We start from the raw sequence: 25788 nt of genomic DNA, 5'->3' as shown, positions 1-25788 counted from the left end.
CCATGGAAAACCCCTCGGGCTGTATGCACCAAATATGGGTTTATTGTAAAATGTACATGGCGTGTAAAATATAATGGAAGGGTTGTGAAGCAACTCATTCCTGTACTGAGGAAAACTGATTTCCTTTGCAATTTCTGGAATGTCAGCTTGGAACTGTTTTGTAATGTATTTTTTTTTTACAGATTTTTGTGAATAAAGTATATTTTTTGAGGAAAAAACCCATGTAACCATCTGTTTTTACAATAAACTTGTACAGTTTTGTCAGCTTTTTTGAAGCAGTTTCATGTGTTTGAAAGGGAAATGCTGGAAATGCAGGTCAAGAACAGGGAAACCCTTGGTGAGGACTTTGATCAAAGGGCTTTGGCTAAACGCACACATTCTAATCTTATTTCAGGTTTGCACTTCCCCAGTGAGATTGTGAGGCTGCTGAAAGCTGCCATTACCAGGGTGAATCCGAGGCCTCAGCAGCGCCTAAAGACCGTCACCATGGCAACAGGCGGCCCCGGCAGTGGCCCCGCGCAGGCGCGGGAAGCCCGGACGGGTTAGGGTGTGACACGCGGCCTAGTTTCCGGTCGGGCGCCGGCTGCTCTTCGGGATGTGGCGGGCCGCTGCTGTGGTCGTGCTGGGCGCCGTCACTCTGCATGTCTTCCTTTCCTATTGCCCGCTGCAGGCCCCCGTGGACGCCATGCAGTTCCTGTCCGATTACCTCTTCGGACTGTCGGTGCTGCGGGCGCCCGAGGAGGTGGTGGTCGAGGCCTGGGACTCGCTCCTCAGGCCTCCCAGCGTCGGGTGGACAAGGGTGGCCGTCGGGTGAGTGAGGAAGCCGGAGGGGTGGCTGGAATCGGGTTAGGAATCAGCTCACCGTCGCTGGGGTCAGGAGAGTATTGCTGCTTGTTGGGACAATTCTACTATGATCAGGGGTGATGGCCCGGGGGGGAAAGGGGGAAGGGCTGGAGGAGGGGGGGGTGGGTGAGGGGCTGGGGAGGAGGGAAGGGGGGTGAGGGGCTGGAGAGGAGGGGGGGTGGGTGAGGGGCTGGGGAGGAGGGAAGGGGGGTGAGGGGCTGGAGAGGAGGGGGGGGTGGGTGAGGGGCTGGAGAGGAGGGGGGGTGGGTGAGGGGCTGGGGAGGAGGGAAGGGGGGGTGAGGGCTGGAGGAGGGAAGGGGGGTGAGGGGCTGGAGAGGAGGGGGGGTGGGTGAGGGGCTGGAGAGGAGGGGGGGTGGGTGAGGGGCTGGGGAGGAGGGAAGGGGGGTGAGGGGCTGGAGAGGAGGGGGGTGGGTGAGGGGCTGGGGAGGAGGGAAGGGGGGTGAGGGGCTGGAGAGGAGGGAAGGGGGGTGAGGGGCTGGAGAGGAGGGAAGGGGGGTGAGGGGCTGGAGAGGAGGTGGGGTGGGTGAGGGGCTGGAGAGGAGGGGGGGTGGGTGAGGGACTGGGGAGGAGGGAAGGGGGGTGAGGGGCTGGAGAGGAGGGAAGGGGGGTGAGGGGCTGGAGAGGAGGGGGGGTGGGTGAGGGGCTGGGGAGGAGGGAAGGGGGGGTGAGGGCTGGAGGAGGGAAGGGGGGTGAGGGGCTGGAGAGGAGGGGGGGTGGGTGAGGGGCTGGAGAGGAGGGGGGGTGGGTGAGGGGCTGGGGAGGAGGGAAGGGGGGTGAGGGGCTGGAGAGGAGGGGGGGTGGGTGAGGGGCTGGAGAGGAGGGGGGGTGGGTGAGGGGCTGGGGAGGAGGGAAGGGGGGTGAGGAGCTGGAGAGGAGGGAAGGGGGGTGAGGGGCTGGAGAGGAGGGGGGGTGGGTGAGGGGCTGGAGAGGAGGGGGGGTGGGTGAGGGGCTGGAGAGGAGGGGGGGTGGGTGAGGGGCTGGAGAGGAGGTGGGTGGGTGAGGGGCTGGAGAGGAGGGAAGGGGGTGAGGGGCTGGAGAGGAGGGGGGTTGGGTGAGGAGCTGGGGAGGAGGGAAGGGGGTGAGGGGCTGGGAAGGGGGGTGAGGGGCTGGAGAGGAGGGAAGGGGGGTGTGCGGCTGGAGAGGAGGGGGGGTGGGTGAGGGGCTGGAGAGGAGGGGGGGTGGGTGAGGGGCTGGAGAGGAGGGGGGGTGGGTGAGGGGCTGGAGAGGAGGGAAGGGGGGTGAGGGGCTGGAGAGGAGGGAAGGGGGGTGAGGGGCTGGAGAGGAGGGAAGGGGGGTGAGGGGCTGGAGAGGAGGGAAGGGGGGTGAGGGGCTGGAGAGGAGGGAAGGGGGGTGAGGGGCTGGGGAGGAGTGGGTGCGGGGGGGCTGGGGGTTGAGGTGGAGGGGGTATTGCTGGGAGGGAGGGCGATCTTGGGGGGTGGGTGGTGAACTGAGTGGGGAGGTCGCTGTGCACTGCTCCATGTTATTGACCGCTCCTATCTTCTCTTGGCCAGGGTGAATTCCTGTGTGGATGTGGTGGTGTGCGGAATTGGCCTCTTGAAAGCGTTGGCTATGGATCCTGGAAATAAAGTGGATCATGATGCACTTCAATCAAGGGAAGACTTGAAAGAAACTTTCTCCTACTTTATGGAGAAAGGTGTTGCAGCTGAACGATTCTTCACTGACAAGGAACTCTTTCAGAACATTGCACAGACTGCATCCCAGTACCCAGGAGCTAAGGTGTAGCTTTTGATTATTGAGCAACCCAGCTGAAAGGCCAACACCCATAGTACAGGCCAAGAGCCAGCTTGAACAAAGCAGGAGAGAAAACAAGACAAATCAAGAAGGTTAGGTGACATCAAGAGGGTAGGAAGAGGGTCAGGCATTGAAGGTGCAAGTTGTTGAGGGAGGTTATGCATTCCACAGTCTTGAGATACTGGGGAAGAATGAAAATCAAGAAAGGGTGCAATAAAAGAAAGAGTTTGCATTTATATAGTGCCTTCCACGACTAGACAGCCTAAAGTGCTTTACAGCCAATTAATTACTCTTCATTGCATAGGTAAACACAGCAGACAGTTTATGCACAGTAAGCTCCCATAGATGCAATAAGATAAATGACCAGATGATCTGTTTTTGGTGCTATTGGTTGAGGGAAGAATATGTGCTCAGACATGGGGGGAAAATTCCCGACTCCTCTTTGATTAGTGCATAAATGTGGAAGAAGTAGGCAGGGTCTCCATTTAACTTCTCATCCGAAAAAGGCAGCTCCAACTATGCATTGTTCCCTCAAATACTGCACTGGTGTATCAGGTTGGGTTGGGTGCTTTAGTTTGAGAACAGGATGTAACTCACAACCTCTTACTGCAAGATGAGGGCGCTACCAACTGAGTCAAGATGACATTTGCAGGGTGGTGTATTTGAACCTTAGGAGGGACAAGAGATGAAAATTCAGAGGAGAACTGACAAAGGAGGACAAGAGATAATCTCTCCAATCTCTTAGAAAGCAGTATTTTACCTGATGATTCGGAACTTATTATGCTTCATGTGATATTTGTATAAACTTGTATTTTTCGAGGTGGTGATTAGATGTGTAGATGAGGGTAAAGCAGTTGATGTAGTCTTCTGTAAAGCTTTTGATAAGGGCCCACATGGGAGATTGGTTAAGAAGGCAAGAGCCCGTGGGATCCAGGGCAAATTGGATTCAAAATTAGCTTAGTGGCAGGAGGCAGAGGGTGAGGGTCGAGGGTTGCTTTTGCGAGTGGAAGCCTGTGACCAGTGGTGTACTGCTGGGACCCTTGCTGTTTGTAGTGTACATTTAATGATTTGGACGTGAATATAGGAGGTATGATCATTAAGTTCGCAGATGACACGAAAATTGGTGATGTCGTAAATAATGAGGAAAGCCTTAGATTACAGGACGATATAAATGGGCTGGTAAGATGGGCGGAGCAATGGCAAATGGAATTTAATCCTGAGAGTGTGAGGTGATGCAGCTGAATGATTCTAACGGACTAACAAGACAAGGGAATATACAATGGATGGTAGGACCCTAGGAAGTACAGAAGGATCTTGGCGTACTTGTCAATAGATCACTGAAGGCAGCAGCACAGGTAGATAAGGTGGTTAGGAAGGCATATGGGATACTTGCTTTTATTAGCCGACGCATAGGATATAAGAGCAGGGAGGTTAGGATGGAGCTGAATAAAACACTAGTTAGGCCACAGCTGGAGTACTGTGTACAGTTCTGGGCACCACGCTATAGGAAGGATGAGATTGCAGAGGAGATTCACCAGGATGTTGCCTGGGCTGGAGCATTTCAGCTATGAAGAGAGACTGAAAAAGCTTGGATTGTTTTCATTAGAGCAGAGAAGGCTGAGGGGGGACATGATTGAGGTGTACAAAATTATGAGAGGTATTGATAGATTAGATAGGAAGAAACTTTTTCCCTTAGCGGAGGGGTCAATAACCAGGGGGCATCGATTTAAGGTAATGGACAGGAGGTTTAGAGAGGATTTGAGGAAAAAAAATCACTGGAAAACACTGCCTGAAGGGGTGGTAGAGGCAGGAACCCTCACAACATTTAAGAAGTATTTAGATGAGCACTTGAAACACCATAGCATAGAAGGTTATGGGCCAAGTGCTGGAAAATGGGATTAGAATAGTTAGGTGCTTGATGGCTGGCACAGATACGATGGGCCGAAGGGCCTGTTTCTGTTTTGAACAACTCTATGTAGAATTAATTTGTTAACCCTGAGTGTAATAGAATGGATAAGAAAGCTTGTGACAGTGGGATGAGTTGCTTGCTGCTGACAAACTTTTATTGCACCCTTGAGTTTGCAAAAGAGGTTTATCTTCAGCGAGAGTTCTGCAGCTCCCCTGGGCCCATGTGTCAAACAGGCTGTGACATACTGCATTAATCATATTCTGATGGTCTCAAAAGATAAAGTTAACCTGGAATAAAGAATAGGCATCATTTGATCTGTATCCAGTGAAATGATGAAGTGTAAAATACGTTTGTATTTCACTTTGCTAATCAGTGGATAGAGATTACCCAATCAGCGAGAAGCCACGAACTGAAATGCCTTTATAATTGAGAGCTAGCCCTTACACAAAAGGCTTTTGTCAATAAATCCTGACGATGTCTGTAAACAGGAAAGTTAATAGCGTTGCAGTTGGAAAAATTATCTACACCATTTGGACAGAAATTATCCCCTCCCTTGGCTTGTGATTTATTTTTGTATCATAATTCAGCTTTTTATTTGGAACTTTTCTCCTTTCTCCTCTGAAGGTGCTGACTCTCACTGGGGGACAGTTCCTGAAGGTGCTGACTCTCACTGGGATACAGTCCCTGAAGGTGCTGACTCTCACTGGGATACAGTTCCTGAAGGTGCTGACTCTCACTGGGATACAGTTCCTGAAGGTGCTGACTCTCATTGGGATACAGTCCCTGAAGGTGCTGACTCTCACTGGGGGACAGTTCCTGAAGGTGCTGACTCTCACTGGGATACAGTCCCTGAAGGTGCTGACTCTCACTGGGGGACAGTTCCTGAAGGTGCTGACTCTCACTGGGATACAGTCCCTGAAGGTGCTGACTCTCACTGGGGGACAGTCCCTGAAGGTGCTGACTCTCACTGGGGGACAGTCCCTGAAGGTGCTGACTCTCACTGGGGGACAGTCCCTGAAGGTGCCGACTCTCACTGGGACACAGTTCCTGAAGGTGCTGACTCTCACTGCGGGACAGTTCCTGAAGGTGCTGACTCTCACTGGGATACAGTTCCTGAAGGTGCTGACTCTCACTGGGATACAGTTCCTGAAGGTGCTGACTCTCACTGGGATACAGTTCCTGAAGGTGCTGACTCTCACTGGAATACAGTTCCTGAAGGTGCTGACTCTCACTGGGATACAGTTCCTGAAGGTGCTGACTCTCACTGGGATACAGTTCCTGAAGGTGCTGACTCTCACTGGGATACAGTTCCTGAAGGTGCTGACTTTCACTGGGATACAGTTCCTGAAGGTGCTGACTCTCACTGGGGGACAGTTCCTGAAGGTGCTGACTCTCACTGGAGGACAGTTCCTTGGCCCCTCGAGCCTGCTCCACCATTCAATAAGTTCATGGCTGAACTGATTACTCCACATTTCCACCTACCCCGATGACCTTTCACCCTCTTGCTCATCAAGAATCTATCTACCACTGCCTTAAAAATATTCTGCTTCAACCGCCTTTCGAGAGAGAGAATTCCAAAGACTCTCAATCCTCAGAAAAAATTTCTCCTCATCTGTCTTGAATGGGTGACCCCTTATTTTAAAATAGTGACCCCTAGTTCTAGATTCTCCCACAAGGGGAAACATCCTTTCCACATCCACCCTGTCCAAGGCCCCTCAGGATCTTGTATGTTTCAATCAAGTCACCTCTTACTCTTCTAAATTCCAGTGGATACAAGCCTAGCCTGTCCAATCTTTCCTCGTAAGACAGCCCACCCATTCCAGCTATTTGTCTAGGAAACCTTCTCTCTACTGCCTCCAACACATTTACATCATTCCTTAAATAAGGAGACACAGTACTCCAGATGTGGTCTCACCAATGCCCTATATAGCTGCAGCACACCCTGCCTACTTTTGTATTCAGTTCCCCTCGCGATAAACGATAACATTCTATTAGCTTTCCTAATTACGTGCTATATCTGCATGCTAACCTTTTGCGATTCATGCACTAGGACACCCAGATCCCTCTGCATCTCAGAGCTCTGCAATCTCTCACCATTTAGATCATATGCTTTTTCATTCTTCCTGCCAAAGTGGACAATTTAACATTTTCCCACATTATACTCCATTTGCCAGGTCTTTGCCCACTCACGTAACCTATCTATATCCTTTTGCAGCCTCCTTATGTCCTCTTCGCAAGTTACTTTCCTACCTATCTTTGTGTCATCAGCAAATTTAGCCATCATACCTTTGGTCCCTTCATCTAAGTCATTTATATAAATTGTAAAAAGTTGAGGCCCCAGCACTGATCCCTGTGGCACATCACTCGTTACATTTTGCCAACCAGAAAATGACCCATTTATGCCACTCTGTTTCCGAATAGCTACCCAATCTTTTATCCATGCTAATATGCTGCTTCTACACCATGAGCTTTTATTTTCCACAATAACCTTTGATGTGGCACCTTATCAGATGCCTTCTGGAAAGCTAAGTACAGTACATTCACCGGTTCCCCTTTATCCACAGCACATGTAACTCCCTCAAAGAACTCCAATAAATTGGTTAAACATGATTTCCCTTTCACAAAACCATGTTGACTCTGCCTGATTACCTTGAATTTTTCTAAATGCCCTGCTATAACATCTTTAATAATAGCTTCTAACATTTTCCCTAAGACAGATGTTAAGCTAACAGGCCTGTAGTTTCCTGCTTTCTTTCTCCCTTTTTGAATAAAGGAGTTACATTTGCTATTTTCCAATCTAACGGATCCTTCCCCGAGTCCAGGGAATTTTGGAAAATTAAAACTAAGGCATCAACGATCTCACTAGCCACTTCTTTTAACACCCTAGGATGAAGTCCATCAGGATCTGGGGACTTGTCAGCGTGCAGCTCCAACAATTTGTTCAGTACCACTTCCCTGGTGATTGTAATTTTCTTAAGTTCCTCCCTCCCTTCCATTTCCTGATTTACAGCTAATACTGGGATGTTACTTTTATCCTCAATAGTGAAGACCGATGCAAAATATCTGTTCAATTCATCTGCCATCTCCTTATTATCCATTATTAATTGCCCAGACTCACTTTCTATAGGAGCAACGCTCACTTTATTAACCCTTTTCTATTTTAAATATCTATAGAAACTCTTACCATCTGTCTTTATAATTCCAGCTGGCTTTCTCTCGTACGCTAGTTTTACCTTCCTTATCAATCTTTTAGTCATTCTTTGCTGTTTTTTATATTCTGTCCAATCTTCTGACCTGCCTCCCATCTTTGCAATTATAGGCTTTTTCTTTAAGTTTGATACTATCTTTAACTGTTTAGTTAACCACGGATGGCGGGTCCCACCCTTGGAATTTTTCTTTCTTGTTAACGTGTATCTATTCTGTGTATTCTGAAATATCCCCTTAAATGTCTGCCACTGCATCTCTATTGACCTATCCCTTAACCTGATTTGCCAGTTCACTTTAGTTATCTATGCTTTCATGCCCTCATAATTGCCCTTATTTAAGTTTAAAGTGCGAGTCTTGGACCCACTCTTCTCTCCCTCAAACTGAATGTAAAATTCAATCATATTATGATCACTGCTACCGAGGGGCGCCTTAACTATGAGGTCATTAATTAATCCTATCTTGTTACACAATACCAGGTCTGGTATAGCCTGCTCTCTGGCTCCAGAACGTATTGTTCCAAGAAATTATCCTGATAGCACGCTATGTACTCCACATCTAGGCTACCTCTGCCCATCTGACTTTTCCAGTCTATATGTATTGCTGTACCTTTCTGACAAGCTGCCATTATTTCTTCCTTTATACCCTGTCCTGCAGTGTGGCTAATGTTAGGTGGCCTGTACACCACTCCCACAAGTGATATTTTGCCTTTATGATTTCTCATCTCTACCCAAACTGCTTCTACATCCTGAACTTAGGTCATTCCTATCTATTGCACTAATACCATCATTAATTAACAGAGCTACCCCTCCACCTTTTCCTAGTTTCCTGTCCTTCCTAAATACCATGTACCCTTCACTATTCAGGTCCCAATCTATGTCATCCTGCAGCCTTTAATGGCTATCAGATTGTACTTATTTATTTCTGCTTGCGTTCTCAGTTCATCTGTTTTGATTCGAATGTTACGTGCATTCAGATACAGAGCCTTTACTTTTGTACTTTTAGTATTTTTGTAACCTCTAGCCTTATCTGTTGATTTGTTCTTAGATTTATACGTTCTGTCCCTTCCTGTCACAGTCTGTTTATCACTTCCCATGTTCATACCTTTCTTGCCTTGTCTCCACTCCTTGATAGAACAAAGAACAGTACAGCACAGGAACAGGCCATTTGGCCCTTCAAGCCTGCGCCGATCTTGATGCCTGCCTAAACTAAAACCTTCTGCACTTCCTGGATCCGTATCCCTCCATTCCCATCCTATTCATGTATTTGTCAAGATGCCTCTTAAACGTCTCTATGGTACCTGCTTCCACCACCTCCCCCGGCAACAAGTTCCAGGCACTCACCACCCTCTGTGTAAAGAACTTGCCACGCACATGCCCTCTAAACTTTGCCCCTCTCACCTTAAACCTATGTCCCCTAGTAACTGACTCTTCCACCCTGGGAAAAAGCTTCTGACTATCCACTCTGTCCTTGCCGCTTATAACTTTGTAAACCTCTATCATGTCGCCCCTCCACCTCCGTCGTTCCAGTGAAAACAATCTGAGTTTATCCAACCTCTCCTCATAGCTAATGCCCTCCAGACCAGGCAACATCCTGGTAAACCTCTTCTGTACCCTCTCCAAAGCCTCCACATCCTTCTGGTAGTGTGGCGACCAGAATTACACGCAATATTCTAAGTGTGGCCTAACTAAAGTTCTGTACAGCTGCAGCATGACTTGCCAATTTTTATACTCTATGCCCCGACCGATGAAGGCAAGCATGCCGTATGCCTTCTTGACTACCTTGTCCACCTGCGTTGCCACTTTCAGTGACCTGTGGACCTGTACGCCCATATCTCTCTGCATGTCAATATTCCTAAGAGTTCTGCCATTTACTGTATACCTCCCACCTGCATTAGACCTTCCAAAATGCATTACCTCACATTTGTCCAGATTAAACTCCATCTGCCATTTCTCCGCCCAGGTCTCCAACCGATCTATATCCTGTTGTATCCTCTGACAATCCTCATCACTGTCCGCCACTCCACCAACCTTTGTGTCGTCCGCAAACTTACTAATCAGACCAGTTACATTTTCCTCCAAATCATTTATATATACTACAAACAGCAAAGGTCCCAGCACTGATCCCTGCGGAACACCACTAGTCACATCCCTCCATTCAGAAAAGCACCCTTCCACTGCTACCCTCTGTCTTCTATGACCGAGCCAGTTCTGTATCCATCTTGCCAGCTCCCCTCTGATTCCATGTGACTTCACCTTTTGTCTCAGTCTGCCATGAGGGACCTTGTCAAAGGCTTTACTGAAGTCCACATAGATAACATCCACTGCCCTTCCTTCATCAATCATCTTTGTCACTTCCCCAAAAAACTCAATCAAATTAGTGAGACACGACCTCCCCTTCACAAAACCATGCTGCCTCTCGCTAATAAGTCCATCTGTTTCCAAATGGAAGTAAATCCTGTCCCGAAGAATCCTCTCTAATAATTTTCCCTGCCACTGATGTAAGGCTCACCGGCCTATAATTTCCTGGATTATCCTTGCTACCCTTCTTAAACAAAGGAACATTGGCTATTCTCCAGTCCTCTGGGACCTCACCTGTAGCCAATGAGGATGCAAAGATTTCTGTCAAGGCCCCAGCAATTTCTTCCCTTGCCTCCCTCAGTATTCTGGGGTAGATCCCATCAGGCCCTGGGGACTTACCTACCTTAATGCTTTGCAAGACACCCAACACCACCTCCTTTTTGATAATGAGATGACTGAGACTATCTACACTTCCTTCCCTCGGCTCATCATCCACCAAGTCCTTCTCCTTGGTGATACTAATGCAAAGTACTCATTTAGTACCTCGCCCATTTCCTCTGGCTCCACACATAGCTTCCCTTCTCTGTCCTTGAGTGGGCCAACCCTTTCCCTGGTTACCCTCTTGCTCTTTATATACGTATAAAAAGCCTTGGGATTTTCCATAATCCTGTTTGCCAATGACTTCTCATAACCCTTTTAGCCCTCCTGACTCCTTGCTTAAGTTCCTTCTTACTGTCTTTATATTCCTCAAGGGATTCGTCTGTTCCTAGCCATCCAGCCCTTACAAATGCTTCCTTTTTCTTTTTGACGAGGCTCACAATATCCCGCGTTATCTAAGGTTCCCGAAACTTGCCAAACTTATCCTTCCTCCTCACAGGAACATGCTGGTCCTGGATTCTAATCAACTGACTTTTGAAAGACTCCCACATGTCAGATGTTGATTTACCCTTAAACAGCTGCCCCAATACCAGGTCCAGTATGGCCCCATCCCTAGTTGGACTATCTACGTATTGTTTCAAGAAGCCCTCCTGGATGCTCCTTACAAATTCTGACCCATCCAAGCCCCTAGCACTCAGTGAGTCCCAGTCAATATAGGGGAAGTTAAAATCACCCAGCACTACAACCCTGTTACCTTTACATCTTTCCAAAATCTGTCTACATATCTGCTCCTCTACCTCCCGCTGGCTGTTGGGAGGCCTGTAGTAAACCCCCAACATCGTGACTGCACCCTTCCTATTCCTGAGCTCCACCCATATTGCTTCGCTGCATGACCCTTCCGAGGTGTCCTCCCGCAGTACAGCTGTGATATTCTCCTTAACCAATAATGCAACTCCTCCACCCCTTTTCCTGCACTGACTGCCTGCCCCTTCTAGCGGTCACCCATCTATCTGCCTGCACCTTGGGTGTAACCACTTCTCTAAAACTCCTGTCTATGACACTTTCTGCCACTTGCATGCTCCTAAGTGCATCCAGTTGCCTCTAACTGTCATTTCTAGCACTAATTAGTTAATTAATATAAAATAAATAAATACTTATTAAATCCTTACTGAATTGTTACAATTAACTATATGGTCCCTAGTGCTAGATTTCTGCTATAAATATTAAATGCTAATTAAATACAGTAATCTCCTCCCTCTTAATTTGTTAATTAAAGGTTTTAATCAATTTTTACCAATGTTTTATTTTCAAATTCAGTACAAATTCCCTACCAGCCAATCAGGTCACAGCTTTCCTGTGACATCAATTTTCAGTTTTTTTTTTACCAGAAGTAAGTTTTTAAAACTTTCCGGTCCGGAACTCCGCCCTCCGAGTCTTCTCCGTGAATGTAGGCCGCGAATCCCCGAGGTAAGTTTTTAAAACTTACCGGTCCGGAACTCCGCCCTCCGAGTCTTCTCCGTGAATGTAGGCCGCGAATCCCCGAGGTAAGTTTTTAAAACTTACCGGTCCGGAACTCCGCCCTCCGAGTCTTCTCCGTGAATGTAGGCCGCGAATCCCCGAGGTAAGTTTTTAAAACTTACCGGTCCGGTACTCTGCCCTCCGAGTCTTCTCCGTGAATGTAGGTTGCGAATCCCTGAGGTAAGTTTTTTTTATACTTACCGTTCCGGAACTCTGCCCTCCGAGTCTTCTCCGTGAATGTAGCTTTACCGTGAATGTTGATTTACCATAGCTTCCAAAATTTGACCCCTTGCCCCCACTATTCCATTTAAAACCCTCTCTACCTCCCTACTTATGCAGCTCGCTCGAACACCAGCCCCAGCATGGTTCAGGTGTAGACCGTCCCAACGTTACAGCCACCACTTTAACAGGACCGGTGCCAGTGTCCCACGACCCCAGGTGAAGTACAAGAGTTAACAATCAATGAGGGTTTAAATGATTTGAGGGGATAAGCTAAGAGTATCACACAAGACATGTATCAGTCATTGTGAAAGTGTATTGGTTTAACTAATTGTTCCTGTATAGTATTGGGACCAATACATTCAGTTACCCCAGTGACAGCTTTGGAAGGAGGGTGCAGATCAAACTATGCTGATGAATTAAAGTTAGCCCTGTTGTTAATTATTTTTCTTTTTGTTTTTCTTACAGCACTTTGTTGGAGGAAATGCTGCTCTGATTGGCCAGAGGCTGGGGTCGAATGTGAACCTGTCGGTTAGTCCGTTATTCCTGTGTGCTGGAGCTGTAAAACTGGGCTCAAATAACACTGGCGAGGAGTTGAATCCTCATCGGTTCCAGTGCTCAAAAAAGCTCAGCTCGCCCTTCTTATTTTGCTGTATTTTGACAGTTTTCTTCTTGGGGCTGACTCTGGGGTACAATTCTGTGGGTGCTGACTCTCACTGGAGTACAGTTCCTAAAGGTGCTGACTCTCACTGGGGGACGGTTCCTAAAGGTGCTGACTCTCACTGGAGTACAGTTCCTGAAGGTGCTGACTCTCACTAAGATACAGTTCCTGAAGGTGCTGACTCTCACTGGGGGACAGTTGCTGAAGGTGCTGACTCTCACTGGGGGACAGTTGCTGAAGGTGCTGACTCTCACTGGGGGACAGTTGCTGAAGGTGCTGACTCTCACTGGAGTACAGTTCCTGAAGGTGCTGACTCTCACTGGGATACAGTTCCTGAAGGTGCTGACTCTCACTGGGGGACAGTTCCTGAAGGTGCTGACTCTCACTGGGGGACAGTTCTTGAAGGTGCTGACTCTCACTGGGGGACGGTTCCTGAAGGTGCTGACTCTCACTGGAGTACAGTTCCTGAAGGTGCTGACTCTCACTGGAGTACAGTTCCTGAAGGTGCTGACTCTCACTGGAGTACAGTTCCTGAAGGTGCTGACTCTCACTGGAGTACAGTTCCTGAAGGTGCTGACTCTCACTGGGATACAGTTCCTGAAGGTGCTGACTCTCACTGGGATACAGTTCCTGAAGGTGCTGACTCTCACTGGAGTACAGTTCCTGAAGGTGCTGACTCTCACTGGAGTACAGTTCCTGAAGGTGCTGACTCTCACTGGAGTACAGTTCCTGAAGGTGCTGACTCTCACTGGAGTACAGTTCCTGAAGGTGCTGACTCTCACTGGAGTACAGTTCCTGAAGGTGCTGACTCTCACTGGGATACAGTTCCTGAAGGTGCTGACTCTCACTGGGATACAGTTCCTGAAGGTGCTGACTCTCACTGGGGGACGGTTCCTGAAGGTGCTGACTCTCACTGGGGGACGGTTCCTGAAGGTGCTGACTATCACTGGGGGACAGTTGCTGAAGGTGCTGACTCTCACTGGGGGACGGTTCCTGAAGGTGCTGACTCTCACTGGGGGACAGTTCCTGAAGGTTCTGACTGTGACTGGGGGACAGTTCTTGAAGGTTCTGACTGTGACTGGGGAACAGTTCCTGAAGGTGCTGACTTTCACTTGGGGACAGTTGCTGAAGGTACTGACTCTCACTGGGATACAATTCCTGAAGGTGCTGACTGTCACTGGGATACAGGTTTTTAAAAATTCTTTCAAGGAATTGTGCGTCACTGACAGGGCCAGCATTTGTTGCCCTTGACAACTGAGGACTTGCTAAGCCATTTTCAGAGGGCAGTTAAGAGTCAACTATATTGTGGGTCTGAAGTCACATGTAGGCCAGGCCAGTTAGGGGCAGCAGATTTCCTTTGCTAAAAAGCATGAGTAAACAGGTTGGTTTTTATGACAGATAGTTTTATGGTACCATTACTGAGACTCTCTTTCAATTCCAGATTTTATTAATCAATTGAATTTAACTTCCACTTGCTGCCATGGTGGGATTTGAAGCCACATCCCCAGGGCAATAGCATGGACTTCTGGATTGCTAGTTGAGTGACATTACCACTACACCACCATCTCCCTCAGCCGATGAGACTGAAGAGCTTCGGTTGACAGCTAGTTTTTCCCAAAATCCTGTAGAGCCCTGCTCTGCTGACGGTGTCACATGCTTTAGTGAGATCTATGAGCGTAAGGTAAAGGGGTATACGCTGTTCCCTACACTTCTCTTGTAGCAGGCATACGGAGAAGATCCTACCGGCGTGGAAACCGCACTGTGCTTCTGGGTGCCCGCCCTCTGCAAGTAGATTGAGTCTTTTAAGTATGACCCTAGTCAAGGCCTTCCACATGATGCTAAAGAGTGAGATGCCCCTGTAGTAGTTGCAGCCTCCTCTGTCACCTTTGTTTTTATATATATGTTGATTTTGGCATCACGTATCTCCTGTGGACCAGAGCCTACTTTCCAGCAGAGAAGGAGAAGGTCATAAAGTTCTGGCAATAGATGGAACTTTCCGAGCTTGAGCAGTTCAGCTGGGATTCCATCCTTGTCCAGTGTCCTTTAGTTTTCCAGGTGGTCTATGGCCTTCTCGAGCTCCAGCGATGAGGGTTCTTCTTCTAACTCATCCATGACAGGAAATTTGGGAGAGCATCAAGTGCAGACTGGGAGAAGTCCGACTCACAGGAGTACAGCTAACTGTACTGTTCAACCCAGCGGGACATCTGTTTACTTCTGTCGGTGAATCCTTCATCTGCAGACTTCAGGGTAGCAACTTTGGTGATGGCCGGGCCAAGTGTCCTCTTGATCCCTTCATACATAGCTTGTAGCTTTCCTTTGTCACATGCAGTTTGGATTTCTTGATGTTAAGTTAATCATATTTTTTTGAGCAATATCTCGCTGTCCTTTGCTCAGCAATCTTGGCTACTTTCAGGTCATGATGTGTCTTAGCTGTTGGGTTTATGTTGTGCATTACGTAGGCTTGCTTTTTGCATCAATGACATCATCTCTGCTAAGTAGGTCTCAAACAAGCCCTTGATGCAGGTTCCACCTTTATCAAATGGTGCTTCTGCTGCTTCATATATTTATTTTTTATTTATTTAGAGATACAGCATTGAAACAGGCCCTTCGACCCACTGAGTCTGTGCTGACCAACAACCACCCAGTTATTCTAATCCTACATTAATCCCATATTCTCTACCACATCCCCACCATTCTCCGACCACCTACCTATACTAGGGGCAATTTATAACGGCCAATTTGCCTATCAACCTGCAAGTCTTTGGCATGTGGGAGGAAACCGGAGCACCCAGCGGAAACCCACACAGTCACAGGGAGAACTTGCAAACTCCACACAGGCAGTACCCAGAACTGAACCCGGGTCGCTGGAGCTGTGAGGCTGCAGTGCTTGCCACTGCACAGCCCCTAATTGAGATGATTGAGCTTAGTGATTTCCAGGGTTCATCGATGCTGGCATCGGTGCTTCCCATTAAGGCTTTGGTGGGTAGCAAGCGTTCTAGTGACAGAGCGAAGTGCTGGTATTTGACATCATTGCTTATGCAAGGGGTGATGATGCGTGGCGGGCTGTTGTATTTGGAGCTGTGGAATGTTCAGGGGTGCACCTTCACCCTGCTGCTGATAGAATGGTTAGTGTCACAATTGTGCAAGAGTAGGTGTGGGTGGGAAGAACAATGGGCAGATCGCGCCTCCACGTGCTGTCTGGGTCTAGTTGATGCCAATGACCAGACCTTGGGTGACACCGTGTTACCTTGTGGCAATGTCTGCCCTGGAAGAAGCTGTTGGTGATGGAGTTCATTCAGGGAACAAAGCTCAAGAAGGCATTGCCCAGTATCGCTAATCGTGCCCACCCCATGACAACCAAGGCACGTTGGCCATGAATCACTGTCTCCCAACATGTGCGTGGAACTTAACCAGGATGAATAACCTCTCTCCATTTGCGATATTCCTCAGAACTTCACTGAGGACTCATAGAAATGCTTTTTATCTGAGATGCTGGCGTCCGAATTACCAGTTCAGTGACATTACCACTAGGCCACCGTCTCCTCTGAAGGTGTTGACTCTCACTGGGGGACAGTTCCTGAAGGTGCTGACTCTCACTGGGGGACAGTTCCTGAAGGTGCTGACTCTCACTGGGATACAGTTCCTGAAGGTGCTTACTCTCACTGGGGGACAGTTCCTGAAGGTGCTGACTCTCACTGGGGGACAGTTCCTGAAGGTGCTGACTCTCACTGGGGGAACAGTTCCTGAAAGTGCTGACTCTCACTGGGATACAGTTCCTGAAGGTGCTGACTCTCACTGGGATACAGTTCCTGAAGGTGCTGACTCTCACTGGGATACAGTTCCTGAAGGTGCTGACTCTCACTGGGATACAGTTCCTGAAGGTGCTGACTCTCACTGGGATACAGTTCCTGAAGGTGCTTACTCTCACTGGGGGACAGTTCCTGAAGGTGCTGACTCTCACTGGGATACAGTTCCTGAAGGTGCTTACTCTCACTGGGGGACAGTTCCTGAAGGCGCTGAGTCTCACTGGGGGACAGTTCCTGAAGGTGCTGACTCTCACTGGGGGACAGTTCCTGAAGGTGCTGACTCTCACTGGGGAAACAGTTCCTGAAAGTGCTGACTCTCACCGGGATACATTTCCTGAAGGTGCTGAGTCTCACTGGGGGAACAGTTCCTGAAGGTGCTGACTCTCACTTGGGGTACAGTTCCTGAAGGTGCTGACTCTAACTGGGGGACAGTTCCTGAAGGTGCTGACTCTCACTGGGATACAGTTCCTGAAGGTGCTGACTCTCACATGGGGGACAGTTCCTGAAGGTGCTGACTCTCACTGGGGGACAGTTCCTGAAGGTGCTGACTCTCACTTGGGGTACAGTTCCTGAAGGTGCTGACTCTCACTGGGATACAGTTCCTGAAGGTGCTGACTCTCACTGGGATACAGTTCCTGAAGGTGCTGACTCTCACTGGGATACAGTTCCTGAAGGTGCTAACTCTCACTGGGGGACAGTTCCTGAAGGTGCTGACTCTCACTTGGGGTACAGTTCCTGAAGGTGCTGACTCTCACTGGGGGACAGTTCCTGAAGGTGCTGACTCTCACTGGGGGACAGTTCCTGAAGGTGCTGACTCTCACTGGGGGACAGTTCCTGAAGGTGCTGACTCTCACTTGGGGTACAGTTCCTGAAGGTGCTGACTCTCACATGGGGTACAGTTCCTGAAGGTGCTGACTCTCACATGGGGGACAGTTCCTCAAGGTGCTGACTCTCACTGGGGGACAGTTCCTGAAGGTGCTGACTCTCACATGGGGGACAGTTCCTCAAGGTGCTGACTCTCACTGGGGGACAGTTCCAGAAGGTGCTGACTCTCACTGGGGGTACAGTTTCTGAAGGTGCTGACTCTCACTGGGATACAGTTCCTGAAGGTGCTGACTCTCACTGGGGTACAGTTCCTGAAGGTGCTGACTCTCACTGGGATACAGTTCCTGAAGGTGCTGACTGCCTGCAGTATGAACCTCAACAGTCAGGATTCTTTGACCATGGATGGGGGCGTCACAGCGAAACCCAAACCTGCCCTCCTCCCATTAACCAATGCCCATGTGCTCTTTCCAGAGGGGTCAGGAGTGGGAATCTTAGTTGATTGTCATCTGTTTCATTTCCCACTGTGTTGTGGCTGTTTGTTTGTGCCTCCACCATTGCTTGTCTGAGATCCGCTGACTCAGCACTGTGATCGACCTAGGGATTATTTCAGTCTGTTTGATCGATCTGTTCTGAGCTTTAACTGGCAGCGCTGTCGGAAGGGTCCTTTGTTAATTAGTTGGATGGTCCAGCAGTGGGGAGCACCAGTAACACTGCTGGTTTCGCTCAGTTAATGCTACAGGTTTGGTTACATGTGTCCATCTCCGCACCGCACCTTGCCTGATTCTGTGACAAAATGTTGACACAGGCCTGGGCCTTCTGATCTCTGGAACATCCCCTCGATGCATTTTAATACCTAGGAGGTGGTGGTGTAGTGATAATGTTACTGAACTAGTAATCCAGAGGCCTAGGCTAATGCCATGCAGACACGGGTTCAAATCCCACCATGGCAGATGGTGGAATTTAAATTCAATTAATAAAAAAAATCTGGAATTGAAAGCTGGTCTCAGTAATGGTGCCATAAATCTCTCATCAATTGTTGAAAAAACCCATCTGGTTCACTAATGTCCTTATCTGGTCTGGCCTACATGTGACTCCAGACCCACAGCAATGTGTTTGACTCTTCACTGCCCTCTGAAATGGCCTTGCAAGCCTCTCAGTTGTCAAGGGAAATTAAGGATGGGCAACAAATGCTTTGCCCGCATCTGATGAAAGAATAAACCAAGAACGTACTGTGCGTGTATGTGCTGCTATTGGGATGAGTATTAATGCTTGTTTTGGCTGCAGGTTCTGCTTTGTGGTCCTGTTGGTCCCAAGCTTCATGAACTCTTGGATGATCGAATTATTGTCCCACCAGAGTCTTTGCAGGAGGCGGATGAGTATCATCTCATTCTGGAGTACCAGGCTGGTAAGTTTAGAGAGTGTTTATAATTGTTATCATCAGGGAGAGGGGGTGATTTGAATGTAATGTCAATCAGAACTCCAGTTGCTTCCATTGGTCTCCAATCCTGAGGTGAGGGAAGGGAAAAGTCTGCCAGAATTCTCAATCTAGTGCCCCTTGCTTGACAATACATGGACCTTGGTTGAGGACAGTACTGGGCTAGGCTGTGATGCTTTCCATGCATTGCCCGGTGTCATATTGTATTTAGATAGTTTCTTTCATGACCGTTAGGGTGTCCCAAAGTGCTTTACACCCATCAAGTGTAATGTAGGAAATTCTGGAGATAATTTCAGCACAGAAAGATCCCAGAAACAGCAATGTGATGTAGACTAGATAGGAGATCTTTCTACTCTGGGTAAACACCTTTTTTATGGATTTTGTTTTGAAGTGCTAAGAGATTGAAAGAATAGGTAGAAAAAGCGAATCAAATAGTGGTCATGTGATGGTCAAGCTGGAGTTTTCAAGGGGTGGAAGGGATGACCGAGAGGAGGGAAGGAATTCCAAAGTGTTCAGTTTCTGAGAAAGTCGTTTGTGTGGAGATGACTGAAATCTGAGATGGCCACATTGGCTGTTTGAGCAGTTGCATCGTGATGTCTGCCTGACTTAATCATAGCATTCCTCCCTTTGGGTCAGAAAATTTGTTTGAGCCCCACTCATGGTGTATTGAACACATAATCTAAGGGAGTACTGTTGTCCAGGTAAAACACCAGTCTGCAGTCTACCTCTTTTAGTGCATGTTTAAAAAAAAAATCCCTCAGCACTGGTTTAAAAAAAAAAGCACTTCTGGTGTCCTTCCTCAACCAATCGAGTAGAAACAGATTCACTGGTGGGATATTGCTGGTGATGGAGGGCTGTCATGTTAGCCGACAAAAAACTACACTCCAAGAAAGAAATTGTGTGATGGTCTTTCAGTTATTTTAATGACAAGATGTTGTATAAGCACAAGGCTTTTATCTCACGTCCCAGTGAAACTTCTGACATGCAACCAGTGATGGACGTATGGTGAAGCTGATGTTTAAATGCACTCTGCTGGCAGAGTATATAACATACCAAAGTATCTCTTTGTGAAGAATGAAGCTAAATGTCAGCTGTTGTGTGTTGCGCAGGGGATACATGGGGGGAGGTTGAGGCACCACAGGCCAACCGCTTCATATTCTCCCATGATATGTCAAATGGAGAGATGAACATGATGGAGACCTTCATAGCGAGTCTGGAGGAGTTTGAACCTGAGCTGATTGTGCTTTCGGGTTTGCACATGATGGAGGGGCAGGGGAAGGAAGAACGAAGCAAGAGACTCCAGGAGGTAAGATAGAAGCATATAAGCACATTCATAATGGAGTAAGAACTGTCTCTCACTGCATCAAACCCCAGCGTGGTGCTATGCCAGAGTCTTCAGTCTCTGTTCTCTGGAAAGCACTCCTTAAACTTCAGTCAGAAACAGCCTTCAGAAGTTTTCTGTCTTTTTCCTCAGTCATCAAAAGTTCCAGGGTAAATTTGGATTTGGATCACGCAGACAAAATTGGCCTCTGTAGTGTAAACTACTATTCTGACTTTAATAATTCTTTTACTGCACCCTGCCCACTTTCCTCTTTGATAAACCGTGAGGTGTTTTTACATTATTACAGGCAGACTGTTGTTGCTGTTAGAGCCTACAGAGTAGGGTAATGTTAGTTCAATAATAATGTTAAGAAAAACTTTTGCTCAGGTTTTAACCCAGTGAGGCACTGTAATCAATACTCAACCTCGTCCTGGAGATGAGATTGAGTATCAAAATAAATAGCAATTTAAAATTAACGAGAAAAACTAAAACCATGCAGAAGATGGAGAGGGTTGGCTGAAAGAATGCAACATGTGTTGCAGTACAGGGGCCGAAAACAAGATACTCAACCCCATTATTTTTCCCACTCTAATTTTTCTGTTTACATTGATTCCCTTCACCGATCTAGGCCCTTCAGTATCTCTCTGGGATTGTATCCTTTCTCCTATTGTCAAACTGGAAGGTGTTTTTAGTGCGTACATCATCCTTCTCCTTTCTCTACTTATAAATGTCATTGTTATTACCCTTGATACTATCTGTAATTTTTGTCCACGCTTTCTCTTTGCCTCCTTGTTATTTTTTAATCTCCTTTTGTTGCTTTCTTTGACCCTCCCTGTCCTTCTTGCAACTACTCATCTGCCTGTACCTAACCTTTCTCTTCAATCCTGGCTCTAACCACCCTTCTAGACATGGCTGCATCACCCCAGAACTTCTTATCCCTTTCAGAAATCAACAGTTGCTTGTGATTTACTAATTACCTTAAACAGATTCCACAGTTGATCTATAGATTTACCAACTAATATATTCCTCATTCCTTATAGTTAACCTTGCTTCAATAGAGTTCCTTGAATGTGACCCTCCTTTCTCCCCTCCAAGTCAGTAGCAAATTCAGTCATATTGTGGTCACCGTTCCTGAGATGTTCTCCTACTGAGTAGCTAATTATTTCCAGTTCACTACTCAACATTACATTTGAATCTTACCTACTGCTTTAAGGAACTATCCTGAATATATTCAATAAATCCATTTACTTTCCAATTCCTGCTGCTATTTCTCTCTGAATTTATCCCGTTTTTCTTTCTGAAAGACTTGCATTTTTTCCTTCTTGCAGACCTCCCTGATCTGCAAATACACACCTTCTGCTGCCCGTGCACCCGCCCGCGCACATTGATGTCATCAGGAAAATCTGGGCAGGAAACTGATTTCTTCCATGTGTGGGGCAGAAGATCAGTAATCATTGTATAAACACTTAACGTTTCAGCGAACTGGGACACATATTTCACTGCTCCTTGTGGAAGGGTTAGCGTTGATGCATAAAATTTGTAATAATTTTTTTGTAATAGAATGTTACTCCATTGATGAACCCCAATCCTTCCCTATTTCATTTCTAACATAACTTCTGTTTTCTTTCATACTCTAAAACAATAGGTTAGTATGTTAATCTCAGAGATCCCTAATGAAATTTCAGTGCACCTGGAGCTGGCCAGCATGACAGACACAACATATATGAATACCATTGTGGACCAGGTAACCATTATTTTTATTGGGGCAGTTGAGGCGGGTACTGTATGTAAGGATGTGGTGGAGCACTAAACTAGGCAGATGAGGAAGGTCTTGGATTCAATCCATGGTGTGTGGTGAGTTGGCTGATCTTGGCTAGTTCAGCAGTTGGGAAAATAAAATTGACCTCTGATCCTCTGGGCTAAGGAGGTGGCAGTGAATTAGCTGGGATGGTTGCTCCTCATCGCTGTCCAGTTCCCTGCTGGAAAGTGCTGCCCTGCAGATGTTGGCTAGACACAGGATCAGGTTCAGCAGTGTGACTTGTGTGCAATGAATACCCTGCAGATACTCACCATCTAGGGTGAGGCATGAAGAATGATGAGGAACTAGTGGGTGTCTCCTGCCCATGGAGACTGTTTCCCAACATGAGGCATCTTGGGGAGCGATGGATAAAAATTGATGTAAAAATGTGAATATTATTTTTGTGTCTGTTTCGTCCACATGTATGTTGTGGAAATTATTTTTGCAGTAAATTTGTGGTTCCTTTATTGTTTGACATGATGTGTTTTATTGCAAAATGATTAACCAAAATCTGTGGGTTTCTTTTTGTAACATGTTCACACTGTAATCACTCGCCTCATGCTTCAATCGATCTCCTTCATCAAATGGGTTTTGATATGCGGCTGCATCCATGTCTTATCAAGTTGACTTTTACATTGTTTGACCTTAGTTTCAACAACCCCTCCCAGCCCCCGCTCTGGCTCTGCCCCATCATTGAAAGCTAGTGACCTCCTGTAGCCTTTGATTCTTGCACAAACCTCTGCTCCGCTGTCCATGAACTGCTACTATCCCCAGATCCATCACAGCCAGCTGGTCCTCTCTCTATCTCCTTGCCATGTTCCCTCCATCTTGCCACCTCTTATCAATGCTTCCAAAACCTCTGCAGTGCCCTGCTATTTGACCATGTTCCTTTAACCCTTTCCGTTTTCTCCCTCCTCCTTGGTGATCTGAGATGTCTTCCTCCAGTGAGGAGTGTTTTAGAAATGCAGTTAATAGTTGGTTTATCTCCATCTCCCTTTCCACACTCAAATCCTTGAATGTGAATCCCTCCAATCAGGTGTCCACTCCTGAACCAGCATTAAAACAGTCTTAGTTAAAGTCACAAATGACATCCACAAGTGACCATGGTGCACAGTCCCTCCTCATCGTTCTTGACCATCTGACTGCAGCGATGGACATGGTTGACCACAGCATCTGTTTCCTACCTCTCACCGTGGCCCAGCTGAGTGGGACTGCTCTCACCTTGTATTACCCTGACCTATCCTACCATAACCAGAGCCTTTCCAGCAATGGCCTGTCTTCCTGCTACTGCACCATTATCTCTTGTGCCCTCTTTGGTCCCCTATTATTCCTTGTTTACATGCTGCCTCTCGATAAAATCATCCTCAGTCAAGGTGCCAGGTTTCACATATATACTGACCACACCCAACTCTATCTCACCACCACTTTTCTTGACCCATTCACTGTCTCTGTGTTGTCAGACATCCAGTCTTGCAAGAGCCACAATTTCTGCCAATTCAGCTTTGGAAAGATCAAAGCCATTGTCTTCAGCCCTCACCATAAATGATGTTCCCTAGCCACCATTTCCATCCCTCGCTTTGAACTCTGTTTCCTTAGCAACTTCTTTGAACCTGAACTGAGTTTCCAACCCCACATTCTCTCCATTGCAAAGACTGCCAAGTTCCACCTCTCTGACATTGCCTGCCTCTGTCCTGCCTTATCTTAGCTGCTTCCAAAGCCCACATGCATGCTTTAGTCTGTCCCAAACTTGATTTTTCCATTGTCACAATTAACTGCTTAGTGTTTTGGGTGTTCTCTTGGTTCATCTCTTTGCTGATCAGCTTTTCTTCTTCTTAGCAGGTTCTTACTATTGTAAACTCAATTGGCCTGAATGAGCAGGAGCTGTTGTTCATCAGTCAGGCGGGCTCAGGACCTCACTCCTCACAAGGGCATTGGAGTGGGACACCTGATATTGGAATGGTCAGCGATATCATTTTCTGGCTCCTCAAAGAATATGGGCGCAGTGAATGGCGTAAGGATTCGGATTTAACTCGTGTTCATTTCCACACTCTGGCGTATCACATTCTAGCGACTGTAGATGGTTACTGGAGCAACCAAATATCATCTGTTGTGGCTGGAGCGAGAGTTGCTGGGAGTCAAGCGTGTGGCACCGACACCATTGATCCCACAAAAGTTGTTCTCAGTTCCCCCATGGAATTTGTTCTGTCACGAACGGAAAAATTGCTGAAGGATAAGAAAATGACGTTGAGTCCAGCCAACCCTGTGCGTGTGTGGCACAGAGAAAACATCTCGTTTTTCATCACTCCTGTGCTGATTTGTGTTAACCCAGTCAGGACTGTGGGATTGGGAGACGCCATCTCTGCAGAAGGGCTTTTATATTCTGAACGGAAGTGACTAGACCCTTGCTGTTCAATGAGAAAGAGACAAATTTAAGTTTGTATCTACAGCAAATTCTCTGTTTAGTGTGGCGGGGGTGGGGGCACAGTGGTCTGGTACGGTTATAGCAAGGAAGAAGGGGCAGCAAATACAACTGAGGCTTTTACTGCTTTTAGTCCAAGGCCTTATGTATAAAAGTTGTCCAGTTCATGATCTAGTAGCACCCTCTCCCTTTTGCTGTTTCCACTGCTACAGCAATCAATGCCCCTTAGACTTACACAAGTTTCAAATCTTTTCTGTCAGGAAACAACCAGGAATTCTGTTTTCTTTCTGTTGTGGTAAAATCAACTTTGGAAATCTAGGTATAGAGTGCTTGCCTTGATTGGGAAGCAGTGAGCTTGTGGTCAGCATATTTTCAGTATTGTGGGCTGCATGATGTGTGCATTAGATACTCTTATTTCACTTTGAGGACCTGAATTCTATTCCAGCCCAGCTTGTTTGGGTGAAAGTCTTCTCCATCTGCTGGCTCCGAGGGTCTTACATGGGTGGTTTCAGTTCAGTTCGGAGTGGGCATAAGTTTACAACACAATGCTTCCCCTAATTTGGCACTAATGGTTAATTTCTTTCAGAAGCCACAGGATAGTCAGTGTGAGAAATGGAAATCTGACTCAGTGGTGTAGTGGGACATGCTTTGCTGAGTTAAGGATTGAAGCATCTTATCGGGGCATTAGAGAGGCAATCTTACTGCTGTAGTTGATCTGGAAGTGCTTTATTTCTGAGCAGAGTAAACAAGGTCTTCTGTGTCACATAGCCTGAAAATGTATGAACAAAGGGACAGATGAGTTCCAGGGGAGGGAAGGTAACTCATGGCATCTCTCATGAAATTTGTCTGTATTTTGCCTTGTTTTCATCCTGTAAGTGGGAGGTTCAATGCAAAAAGGAAACGAGTACTTTTTTTAAAAAAAAAGGCAGCCTTTCTAAGAAGTAAACATTCCTTTAAGCTGTTACTTTAGTGTGACAGGAGTTTCCCAGAGCTGGGAGAACAGCACTTGCTTTGTTTACAGTCTACACTCCAGTGCAGAGTTGGTACTGATAAGATGCAAGAGAAATACTTCATTCATTAGCAGCGACGGGCAGGTATTAATCAGTATTTCCTCCCATTGTTACACAGCTCAAACTATTCTCTCCAGATATACCCCAGATTTGGAAGGCCAGGATCTAAAATTGTATGGTAGTTTAAATGATTACACACCCACTGTTAGATTTTACTGATTCCCAGTGACAGTAAATTAATGTAACTTTTCTTCAAGTGTTTGTTATACTGAGTGGCTGGGCTTTCAAGTCCTTTATATTCCATTAGGTGGGGTTAATAACTTCTGTTCTGAGTGTATTTTTGTAATTAATATAAGAGCAGCAGGCTAA

At 47.0% G+C, this 25788-nt stretch overlaps 1 protein-coding gene across 4 annotated transcripts; it reads left to right on the top strand.

The window, feature by feature from the left end:
• The first annotated feature begins 544 nt into the window (after window positions 1–544).
• On the top strand, window positions 545–25409 carry adpgk (ADP-dependent glucokinase). Of its 4 annotated transcripts, none has more exons than XM_068015650.1 (8): window positions 545–810; window positions 2376–2601; window positions 12265–12363; window positions 12613–12675; window positions 18721–18841; window positions 19981–20177; window positions 21838–21936; window positions 23830–25409. In XM_068015650.1, exons 1-8 carry the CDS (start codon window positions 596–598, stop codon window positions 24382–24384), a joined length of 1575 nt encoding a protein of 524 aa, XP_067871751.1. In that variant the 5' UTR covers window positions 545–595; the 3' UTR covers window positions 24385–25409. The 4 variants fall into 4 exon arrangements, with proteins under 4 accessions (XP_067871751.1, XP_067871750.1, XP_067871752.1 ...); XM_068015649.1 differs by having other exon boundaries at window positions 23827–25409; XM_068015651.1 differs by lacking the exon at window positions 12265–12363 and having other exon boundaries at window positions 23827–25409.
• Window positions 25410–25788: the final 379 nt, after the last annotated feature.

The sequence above is a fragment of the Heterodontus francisci genome, chromosome 35 (genome assembly GCF_036365525.1).
Source record: "Heterodontus francisci isolate sHetFra1 chromosome 35, sHetFra1.hap1, whole genome shotgun sequence".
In the NCBI taxonomy this organism is placed as follows: Eukaryota; Metazoa; Chordata; class Chondrichthyes; order Heterodontiformes; family Heterodontidae; genus Heterodontus; species Heterodontus francisci.
Note: the sequence above shows the minus strand (reverse complement) of the source record. Positions and strands in the feature narration are given on the sequence as shown.

Excerpts from the sequence above, each read along its gene's own strand:
- adpgk (XM_068015649.1), top strand. The coding sequence starts at position 596 with ATGTGGCGGGCCGCTGCTGTGGTCGTGCTGGGCGCCGTCACTCTGCAT. Across the intron at positions 811-2,375 it reads TGGACAAGGGTGGCCGTCGG|GGTGAATTCCTGTGTGGATG; the intron begins GTGAGTGAGGAA and ends TCTCTTGGCCAG. Across the intron at positions 12,676-18,720 it reads GGTCGAATGTGAACCTGTCG|GTTCTGCTTTGTGGTCCTGT; the intron begins GTTAGTCCGTTA and ends TTTTGGCTGCAG.